This window comes from Atta cephalotes (genome assembly GCF_000143395.1).
Source record: "Atta cephalotes unplaced genomic scaffold scaffold00031, whole genome shotgun sequence".
NCBI classification, from domain to species: Eukaryota; Metazoa; Arthropoda; class Insecta; order Hymenoptera; family Formicidae; genus Atta; species Atta cephalotes.
In genome coordinates this window covers 1,354,872-1,367,627 of record NW_012130095.1, presented here as the reverse complement: position 1 = coordinate 1,367,627, position 12,756 = coordinate 1,354,872, and the positions used below count along the sequence as shown (strand labels likewise).

General features: G+C 26.2%; 1 protein-coding gene across 1 annotated transcript in view; it reads right to left on the bottom strand.

Annotated features, from left to right (window-relative positions):
- The window catches only part of LOC105621017 (X-linked retinitis pigmentosa GTPase regulator), a 7,271-nt gene extending 6,364 nt beyond the window's left edge, over window positions 1–907 (bottom strand). Inside the window, exon 1 of the mRNA XM_012202493.1 lies at window positions 757–907. Within this exon, the coding sequence (XP_012057883.1) occupies window positions 757–907 (151 nt within the window). The remainder of the gene's footprint in view (window positions 1–756) is intronic.
- Between the last annotated feature and the right edge of the window lie 11,849 nt (window positions 908–12,756).

Genomic DNA, 12,756 nt, shown 5'->3' with positions numbered 1-12,756 from the left:
AGTATATATACTATAGTATATATATATATATATATATATATATATATATATATATATATATATATATATATACACTCCTTGCATATACACACATGGCATGCTACAGAAGTGTAAATCAAATAGAATTATACAGTCTTGCATTAAAAAGTCTACGAATTTTATAATACAGTAATTAAAATTCGCGATTTTAAAAGTGTGTTATTAATAAAAACTGAGCAATATAATATAAATACACAAATAGATAATAGTTTGTAACTAAATTCAGGAAAAAAAGAAAAAGGATAATTATAACAAAGGCATTATTATCTTTGTTTATTAATAAGTATCTATTTTGTCTGCAAACATTGCTTATTATGAATACATAGTTTATTGTCAACGCTACATTTCGCAATATTGATTAACGATAGTCAATAGAAGGTATAATCAATTTATATTGTCAATTTTATTCTTATAGAGTTATTTCTTTCCAATAATTTAAGTTAGATTCATTTCAAATTAAATTTGAATATTATTTGGTGCAAGTATGGTATCTGAATTATTCTGAGTTTGGATCCAATCTAGGTGTCCATATAGTAATTGGATCTAATCTGAATTTAATTAATGTAAATTATAGTTTCACTTATTTTGAATATTGATGATTCACTGAAATTGCTGGATTATGTTTGAATGGATTATGCAGATTAAACTTGGACCATTGACTTTTTAGGAGCTAATGTATTATAAATTTCTCTGTAAAGAAATAGTTTTAATACTTACGGCAAACAACGGCGGAGTGTTCATCTCCACATTCAATGATAACAACTGGATCCTTACGTATGAAGAAATGCGACGCAATGTTGTCCGCAAATCTGCTACGGCCGATCGTGAACACTGCCCCAGTCTCTACAATGTGCAAAAGTCGATACATCGTTAAATATTGAAAGCAACATCAAGTTTCTGCTTTAAATCACGTGAATTGATACTCGATCAATCTTATATTCCAATTTTTGCTTTAAAATAATAAGTTTCCTTTTTAGAACTTCATACTAAAAAATTTATGGTTAAAGTTTTTAATATAAATCTCTGCTTAAAATCATATCTTTATTATTAGAGGAAAGCCTTCTATGAGATAGGCGCCTAATATAAGGTACCGGCGTTTCTGCTAAACTATATATAATATAATAAACGCTATCTATTGGTTCTACCATGAATTTATTGCTCTTAAATTGAAAACTATTTAATAGAAAATTCATTATTAGATGCTTGTAGTCATTGTAAAAAAAGATTTTAGAATTTGGATGTCTTCAAATTTCATTTAGATAAGACTTTAAACCTTGTTTATTATTTAATAAAAATAAATATTTAGCAAAATTCTTCATGTAGTGAGTATAGAGTAGATAGAGTAAAGTCGTACTAATAGAAAAATACGGGATATGTTGAATTGTTTAATTACAGAGGTTAGATTTGATGATCGTAATACCATAAGGCATGGAAATCGTAATATGAGATAGAAGGTATTTCTAATATGAAGTAGCTCATGCTTTTATGTTATAATGGAAATCGTTGCTAAAGAGTAAATATTATTGTACAATAATAAAAAGGACAATTGGAATGGAAGTCAAGTGCCTATTTTTGCTTAATTCCAATTATCTAAAGATGAGTTCTGGTTATAATCTATCGCATGCTCATTTTTCACGTATGCTGACTGTGTGTTTGTTTGCATTTTAGAAACATGAAATAAAATTTTTTAAAATAAAATTGCAATGATATAATTTGCGTTTTACTATCGATTTCTTGGAGCATCTTACATTAGGAGCACAATTTTTGACTTTGCAATTTATTCACTTTTTACATTTCTTTAATTTTCAGAACAAATAGAATTTGAATTAAATTTTGTATAACATTATCTTAAAGCTTCCTTTCAAAATGATCTATTATTTTAAATTTTGTCCATAAACTTCTAGCATTTATTCAAAATGAACTCGGTATTTCATAATAGGAGCTTTCCTCTATTATTATTATAATATCATCATTATCGTTATTATTGTCTTTGAAAATTTATCCTGACGTATTTACAACACGCACGATCGTAATCATTGCATATTAATTTTGCAAAGTTATAAATGTATCATAAATACATTTATATTGCATATATTTGCATGTGAAACAACTATAGTTTTAAATCAGCAATCTAATCTTCGACTTAAACAAAAGTTATATCTTTCTAGATTTCAGATCACGTGTAATATAATTATGTATATGCATATAAAAAACGTAATCTTCAGTTATTTTTAAATCAAGGCTTTAGCCTTGGCATAAATTAAGTTGGCATAAAAGCCAACAGAAAATAAATAAGACCGGAAAGACGTTAAGGCACTAAATGCTGTTCTAGCACGAGATTAACGGTGGTATTTCAGCCTCCCTTTGCAAAGGTCAATAACGCAAAACTGGTGATAAATCCTTTGAGATCTACGCTTATGTTTTGCTTATCAAAAGTTCAAATAGCGGCCTTTTGCATAATTCATTATTGCATCTGTCCTTCATTTGGATAGTGAATATGAACTATCTTATCAAGAATCATTCTATTGAAGACTTTTTTAAGTAAGTCGTGAAATTATAGTGAAAGGTAGTTATAATACTTGAATTTTTAGACTAAAAAATATTTTTTTTAATCTTTAACAATTTCCTTAAAGCTTTCTAAAAATTTCTAAATTTTTATATTTTCAACTTTGCAAATTATTAGCTCCCAATTTTCCAAGTTTTAGACTATAATTCATAGATAATAATAAGATCATTTAGACTTGTATGAATAATAATCTAGACTTATTATATGAATAATAATCAAATAATTAAGGAAAAATCTATAAACAATCACTAGATTTTTAGCGCCTAATAATATTTCTATATATGTATATTTTACAAGAATAAAAATTGTTATATTTATACCATAACTTCCTATAATAACGATTTGGCATTGACATTGCAATTTTTTGAATGACGATGATACTAACTAAAATTAAGATTGGGAAAGTCATTTTGGAAAAGTAACTTGCCATTAAGTATTATTGAAAAAAAGTATTCATTATTTCTACCGTGCGTCTACTTGTTAAAGTAACTGTAATCAATTATTTTAATTCGTTATAAATAATGAGTTACTCTTTTCAATAAACCACGAGTATTAGTTTTTAAAAATAACTTTTATCTAACTGTAACTTTAAGTTATATAGTTATTATTGTCATAAAAATTATAACATCATAACCAAATCGTTAATATAAAAAGTAACAATAAAAATTAAATTATCTTTCCATCTCTAATATTTTACATTTTTTTAATTCTTTAAATTGCACCGATTTATACTATATCGGATATGCAATGCACTTATAAATTAAAATAACAATTTTATAAATTAAATTGGTCGTCAATTTTGCTGATAATGCTAATAGCAATTTAATATCTATAAATAATTTATTACGAAAAATATTGTTAACCTTCATATTTTGTGCAGATATTCTTCTTTAATGTTAATTCTTTAAATATTCTAGTTTTTTAAATATTATCATATCCTTAAGAGTACAATTCAATGACAATGCATTGATTAAATCTCTTTTAAATTGTTGTAAACATGCCTTATATTTGTTTTTTTATATCTATGTTTCTTCCTAAGTAAAACAACAACGTTTATAAAACATTTAGGAATGGTTATTTTCGTTTTAAAACTGTTCAAGGTTACTTTAAAAACATTTTTTAGGAACCGGTTAGATAATCATATTGTACAAACGTTTTAAAACGTTGTTTTTTTAAGATAAAATACAAATGAAAAGAATAAATGAGTGGAATTATAATTATATATAATTAAATATATATAATTAATTATATATAATTAAATATAAATTATATATAAATTATATATAATTAAATATATAATTATATATATTTTAATGAAATGAAGAGATGAATTTGTCAAGTTACAATGTCTGGTTGTGTAGCAGATTATTGCACAAACTTATTTCCGATTTTGGTTCATTTACGCTTTGTCCGTAATAGCTTTTACTTGAAATACTCTATAATAGAGTTGTATCTATATTATCTATATTATAAGAAAAGCGCAAATGATTCGCTTGTTGATTGGTGAGCGGTCGTCGGGAATATCGGACTCGCAGCTGTTTTGTATAATGTACACATTTGTCGTACGACAAAAACGCAAAATGAAATAGCACTCCTAGGCCTGGTTATACCAACGTTACTTTAAGCGAGACTTAAAACTCTCTCTATCTCATTTTAAAATCTCGTTTTAAAAAAAGACAGGAACAAAGAGAGTTTTAAGCCTCGTTTAAAATTAAAGTAACGTTAGTTAGCAACTAACGGACTTTATATTCTATATTTACAGTTACAGCTCTAAATATAATATTCTTTGAGAGAAACCAATCGGCGGTTATCTAATCACCCCTTCACTAGCTGTTTATGTGCCGTGTGACATAGCCGCTGCAAGTGGCTTGTAGGTAAACGTTTTAAAATAGATTTTTTACAGTAAAAAAGCGTTTTATAATAATTTTTATACTGATTTCATAAATGTTTAATTTTCATAAATGTTAAATTGATTGTTATTTCTAATTTGTTTGTTTACATGGACTTACGTATTAAAAATGTTCACTTGTAATCGTTACTGACGTTTTTTCAATAGATTTTTAACGTTTTTGTTTTTCATATCTATATTTATTAATTTACATGTTGACATTTGTCGATTCGAAAAACAGTTTTTGTTGTCTTTTAACTTAAATTATGACAATTTTTAATCTCGTTTTACTGTTTATTTTGTAGTAGAATCTACATTCCCGACCAAAAGTTTGGAAACACTTGCAATCTTTTTGCATTTCATGAAAAGTTAAATATCACAGTGAAAAAAAGTCGTAGAGAAGTTTTCAACCATGCATTTTAAAGTACAAAAACAGGGCCTTAAATCTATGTTTGAATTTTGGTACGATAATTTGCAACGATATTGTATTTTTTATTGTGTAATGCAAAACAATCGCAAATGTTTCCAAACTTTTGACCTGGGTACGTTCACTGTATTATTCATTAAGAATTTCCATTATCATAACATCTTCTCATGAAGCTACCTTATCGGTTAAGAATGATTAAATATCATTTTTATATTGGACTATTTACATCTGATAATGATTCAAAAAAGAGTTGAAATGTTATAATACACAACTACATTATTGAATATTGTATCTATATTTTTATTTCTGCGTTTCAAGAATATCTCCATTATTTATTATGTTATAGCAACGCGAGTTTGAATTATAATTACATTGTCAAACATTGGTTATATTGGCATGCATTGGAAATATATTGAACTCATATTACCAAATATAAAATCAGTATTAGCAAAATTTAATTCAAATGCATTGTTAATATAAAATATAAAATTATTTTACAAGATCGGATAAATATTGGAATCCAATACAATTATATTGGCGCAATATATAGTCAATATTGCGTCAATTTGTGCTATTAGTATTCATATCATACTTAAAACTAAATTTGTATAAAAACAAAGAAAAAAGAGCCAAAAATTATATAAAAACAAAACAAGATAAATAGAAAGTACAAAAAAACAAAAAGGAAACGAAAATGTTTTAAGTTGAAATTTTAATAAAGAATGCTAGCAATAGACGTTTCGATCGGATCATTCTCAATAATAAAAACATACATAATAAATAACGGTTAGAAAATAAACAAAACATAATACAATAAATATTTCGCTCTCTAAGGTAAACACTGATAATATAAAAATAATTATCGTAACATGCAATTATAACAGAAAGGACGCGAATGATAATTATTTGCAGTCAATTATTATATGCTTCTGGTGTCAATTTGATAAAAGGAATGAGAATCTTTCGATTATAAGTAAACGGAGAACGCAAAGATGAGTATGATCCTGTAGAAAACACATGTAATATGAAAATACAGCGCAAGATTGAAATAATATAACTGGATATAAATTATAATATAACAAATTTTTAACGTTAGAAAATGAGATGAACCATTAAAAACTAGCATACAGACAATGTAATATGTGAGATAATACTTAGCAAAATTAGTGAAGGTTAATTGCAAAAAAATTTTTTTTTATCTCTATATTAACTAAAAAATTTTTTATTTTAGATATAATATTTTAGATATAATAACAGCTAAAATATGCATATCTTTAATGTAATATACCTTAAGTCAAAAGTTGAAATAAAAGGAAAATTTCGGATACACACAGTGCGTTAAACTTAGAAACAATGCGAAAAGAAATAAAAATATCTTGTCTCCTCCAATGTTCAAGACAAAATGAAATCATAAAAATGACATTCGAAGGAAAGAAGGTAAAGTTGGTAGGAGGAAGAAATAAGAAAGGATAGAAATGTGAATGAAACTATGGAACGAATAATAAAGACAAGAAGGAATTAAGAAGGAAAAAAAGATTGAATAATAAGTAGATAGGATTCAGGCAAAAATTCTATGTCGTTTTGTCTATTTAAGCCTTGTTTTTGTCTTTTTTATCATTTCGGATATCAATCTCTTATTATTGTACATGAAGATTTGCTATCCAATATCTTCACTTCATTCTAAAATTATGATTGAGATTTATATAGTGATCAAAAATCTGATCAAAAATAATCGATGGAGAACCCGTTTTTTTATTGATATCCGAAATATGTTTACATACTTAATTTTCTCTCGTATTTAATTTTTTCTTGATTTGACTAATATAGCTAGCCTCGCAATCATTACATGAAATCTTATAGACCACATTTTGATTAGAAAACAATTCTAACTTGTCCTTTCCTTTCTTAATAAAACTTTTCAAGATGTTGGTGATGGAAAATGCTAATTTACAGTGAAACTTGAAAGTTGGATATAGGTGAGAAACATTCGGAGATAAATTTAACGTAAGGAACTGTAAAAAATTTTTCTTTGATTTATGGATTATGTGTAGTATGTTTATTGTGTAATTTTAATTTTATGTGAAATTTTAATCGATTTTCAATTGTGGAAAAAATAAAAGGGAGAGGATAGCCATTATTAAGAAAAGTATAAATAGCTTCAACAAGATTATTATGTTGAAACCGAGGATGTGATAACAGAAATATTTTATCAACGAAATTAATAATTATGCCTCTTTTACTCTTCTTTGACAAAGAGGGTGATTGGAATGGAAATTCAGAAACCTTCCCGAAAATGTAGTTTTGTGATATGTATCGAAAATAATTCTTTTATTATCAATAATCAAAGTGACATCAAGAAAATTCAATCTATTGTCATTGCCAACCTCTATGGTAAATGTATTAAATTGTAACCTTATATGTAAAGAATTAAAAATAGTAAGGATATCATCAATGTATTCAGATGGAAGTGCGAAAATGATGTCATCGACATATCTGTAATAAAATAATGGATGTACTTATAAATTCGAGATGGTAATCTCTTCCAAATCCTGCATTACTATGTCAGCAATGATAGGAGATAAAGATGAACCCCTTTGGAGTACCAAAAACTTGTTTGTAAAACTTATACTAAATTTGTAAATGTTTTTTAAGTTATTATTTCTGTTACAAATGTTATAATTTTGCAATGTGAAGAATTATAACATTCTGGAAAGCTAAAAGTAAATGTATTCCACTTTATAGAAAGATTGATAATTCTCGAGAAGTTCATATATTTTCTAAGGCTATTGACCCAGAAGTCGGTTAATAGCCACTAAATTGCTCGGCAAAGCAATGTATGTACATAATCTAATAGTCGATAGCGATTCTATCGCGAATAGCAATTCATTCATATGCAAAACATTCAAAATGCAAGCAGATTAGATTATATCGAAATCATCGTGGAGCTCACATATGTGTACATTGAAGAAATATATTATATTAAAAAATGCATATAATTTTAAAGATAAAATTTTTTTAAAGATAAATTTAAAAAATAAAATTCTTTTTAAAGATAAATTTATATGAGATAAAATTCTTTTTATAAGAGAACGAAAATAGCTGTGAACATTATGTTTATAAAAAATAATTTATAAAAATATTATTAAAGATTAGATAATAGAAAATATAATAAAGACTTCTGATTATACAACATATCAATGAAAATTATTTTAAAAGGAACGTCAGAGCGATAAACGATGTTCGGTTCTAATAACAAAAAACTTTTTAATGATTCAATAAATTAGACGACATACAATAATAATTAAAAAAAGATTTAATGATAAAAAAATTATTAAAAATTTTTTTATTATTGCAAATGTACACCATTTACCGTACTATTCTCAACGTCTCTTTTTAACTTCACTGTTAAATCTATAGTGTCAAATTTAATCTAATGTCGCTCTGCTGCTTCTACTAAATATATCGTTAGTTTTTATTAAAACAATAATTAAATTTAACACCATATTGTGTCAATTTGATATTGTATAGTATCAAATAGAACCATTGTTTTAGTATAAAATAACGATATGATTGGGTGGTGGCGACTCACAGTCATTTAAGTAAAATTTGGCATTATAGATTTAACAGTTATAAATTTAAACATTTTAACGAAAACAACATACTGCAAATGTGGCAAAATCACCTTAATAATTTAGTTATTTATAATTTTCATAAAAATATATTTCGTAAAAAATTTTTTCCAATCTGCAATACATCAGATATTAAAGAACATAACAATACTAAACAAATATATTTTTATTAACTAAAAAAGTTATAAGCAAAAAGCATTGAAAGTTATAGCAATGAAAACACATTAAGAAATGATTAAGAATTAATATTCATTATTATGTTGTTAAAGAATATTTTGAGAAAGAAATAGTAATTTTTTTTTCTCCATATCGCGATTTAATTCTGTTTATTATACATTGAATTTAATCTCTTCAGACCCTGCGTATTGTATTGTGCGTAAAATTTGAAGACATTATCTATTACAATTATTTAATTCTATGATGTCATTTGATGTATATAATAATGTATATATTGGAAAAATATTCATTAATAACTAATTCATATTAAATCGCATTTAAAAAATAATTAATTTGTGGATTACTTATTAAAGTGTACATGAATTGAATTAAAAAATAATAAACGATTTCTTAAGATCGTATATGTGAATACAGCAAATTAAAAAAGGTTTTTTTTAACATAGTTCTAATAAAATTAGGTCTGAAGGAATTAATTTTTGCATCGTTATTATAAACGTTAATATTACAAAGAAGGATATTAAAGGCCAATTTTTGTCATTATCACAAAAGTGTAAGTAAATGGAATAGCGTTTTTCAGATCAATAGATTTTGACCTCTTGAATACGATAAAGTTCGGGATAGAACTTGAAAATTAAGCATGAACATGATGTATTTTTTTATGAGATTTACAAAATCGCGTATGTGGGCGCAGGTGGACTTAAACCCGGATCTACAGATTGCGAGTCAATGACATCGAGTGGCAATCCACTCGATATATTTAAAAAGATTGTAAGGCAAATCCAATATGTTAAGAATTACTTTAAAAAATTACATTATTCTAAATTGCACTTAAAAATAATACAAAAAAATTAGAGATAGTTGATCATCTGGATTAAAAGTTATTTCAATAAAAAATAATTTTTTTGTATTGTAATAGAAATATATTAAAGAATGTAATAGAAAATGTGTTATAAAATAATGATAAAAATCTCATTCTTTTTATATAAGTATTTTATGAATTAAAAAATATTTATGTAAAGTTATATATTGAGATGCAGACATAAATTGTAGCAAATAAACAAAATATTTCTTTGTTATAAATTAATTGATGAATCTCAATGAAACGTTGCATAAGTCATTTTTACTTAAAATATTTATATAAAAAATTTAAATTTTTGTTATTATTTAAAAATTTTTTGTTTACAGTAATAAAATTAATATCAAATAAAATAAATAATGTATAAAAATGTGTTGTTCAATAAAAATAGAATGTTATGAACACAATTTTTACATGTATGTAGTTTGTTTAAAGCGTAAATATTAATATATACATATTTTTATGCTCTTACAATCTCCTTTAAAAAAATTTCATTATTCTTGTTTACACTTTTCAAGATGTTTTCCCCACATACCACGAATTTTTTAATAATTTTATTATATTTAGGAAATCAAAATCTACAAAAAAAGCACTATTTCTTTTACTTACATCTTTTTGAGCAAAAAATTTGCTCTTTTTAGAAAATATTAAAAAAAGGACTTTTGCTCAAAAGAATATAAATAAAAGAAATAAGAATTTTTGTAAAGTTTGACCTGAATATTATAAAATTAAAAAATTCGTGACATTTAGGAAACACCTTGAAAAATTAACAAGAATATTGGAATTTTTAAAATATATTATGTTCAAGCTCAATTTTCAAGATGTTCCCTGTCGATCCCGAACTTTTTATTAACATTATCGTATTCAGGAGGTCAAAACTTATTAAAAACGCTTACACCTTTGTGGACAAAAAATGTGGGTTATTTTTAACATCCTCTTTTATCAAACGAGTTAAGTGATATTTAGGCGAGTAGAAATTTTTTGTCTCAACTCGTTTATCTATTGCAATATAGTACAGCGCGATAACAGTAACTTAATGATATGAATGCGCGTATATGACTTGCATGAACCACAACGGTGGCATTAGCCGATTAACGACCGGATTGTGCTGGTAGTGGCACGCTCCTAAGCAACCAATTACTGTTCGTTATTGAGAATATTCAACGCCACGCTGATTAAAGAGCCGATTAAATAAAACAGTTTTGCAAGCTTATTTAACGAATGAATCGTATGCCGTTGACTGTAATTCACAAGGAAAACTCGATTGCAGACATCTTGTTCTATAAGCCGTACAGTGCTTATAAAACTTGGCAACTTAAATTGCGTACTTTCATGACCCCGCGCCGGTAATGTATTAATTCTAACAAACTCAATTATAATATATCATTTGTCATCGAATGATTAATTGTGAATCTCGCGACTACACACTCGCAATCGCTCGATAACAGTGAGACGTATCGATTTTCGTTTCTTCACGCCGACACGGCACGCGAAACAAGAGGGTACACGTTAGGAGTTTTAATAATGCCGGGGAAATTGTGGCTATTGTTCAAGGGATCGATTACACGGCCGGCGTTACGATGATCCAGAATACTCTATAAGTTTGTAAGTGCGTTTGAATTTGTGCGCATTCTTTTCTTTTTTTTCTCTCTTTCGTGTGCATGTGCGTGATCTTTCTTGGTTTTTTTAAAAATTATTTTACCGGGTATGGTCTCTATGTCTGGCAGGCCCATGGTTTGCACTTTGCGCCGCGCAACTTGTAGCCAACTGACCGCCTGGTAAGCAGACATGCTCACTGGCGCGACGCGGCCGCGTTCAAGCCGGCCATGTATCCTAGCAACTGGAAATCAATTTCTAATGGCAAGTATGGCAACATGCGCTACTGACTTTCTTTAACGCTAAAAAAACGGGAGCAATCTTCGACAGTGTCGAAAATGATTGATTTTGTCACAGTTTTAATTCTCCAGAACTGACATAAAAATCTGCAAACACAGTTATTAGATCTGTATAAGATTTATTTGTTGAGTAAAAGACACTAATTAATTTGAAGAAATCAAAAATGATATAACTTGTACAAAAAAGAATGAATACTAAGTATATTTTTATGAAGAAGCATAGGGCTCATTTAACTTATGTTAATTAAATAAATGTTAATTATATTAATTAATTATAAGGAACTAAAACGACATAACCTCTAAGGAACTAAAACGACATACCTCGTATAAAAATAAATGACATAACATACCTCGTATAACACTCTACCTTGAATGAATACTTCATTCGTATAAAAACAAATGAATAATTCAGCAAACCAAGTTACATGTAATGTATCTGTTAGTTCCCAGATGACATAGCTGTTATTTTTTATCATATTATTTTAACGATATTATAGATACCATTTTGATGAAAAATAATAACAAAATAATGACAAATAATGTCAGTTTATTACTTGGATATATTAATTAAGTAAATTAATATATTAAGTAAATTTCTACTGAACAATATAACTATAATAATATATAACTGTATATGTAATAATGTATGTTATATTATAGTTATATTTATTATATTACAGTTATATTACAGTTATATTGCTTGAGTGTGAAAATTACAATTATAACAGATACATATAATTTGATGTTTGCTGGAAGAAATACAGATATTTTAATAAGAATAATTTGCAAATTTAATATAAAAAATTGAACTGTTTGATATTTTTGATAAAAAGATTTATAATCTAGTGGATGACAGTGTAACACAGTAAATCATTACGTCCTTGTTGTTTGTCAATATTAAACAAAGATGACATGATCATTGTATTGCATTGTGTTGCTTGGAAGACACACTGTCACTTGCTAAAAAGTACTATACATCAATGAGGTCCCGGGGATCTGTGGATTAAAGAACAATGATATTACCGATAAGTGATACAAATTTGTGATTTTTAACAATATTATATTTGGATAATAAAATTATTAAATACATTATTTTTATTATATAAATGCATAAATAAATACACATTTAATGCTATAATATCTTATATTGAAAAATTATAAATTTTTTTACAGTATATCTCCATTAATATCTCCATTGATAATCAAACTCGAATGATAACATTAAAATTACTAAGTTTAAATTAAAAATTAGTATTATTAGTTTAAGTTTAATAATTAA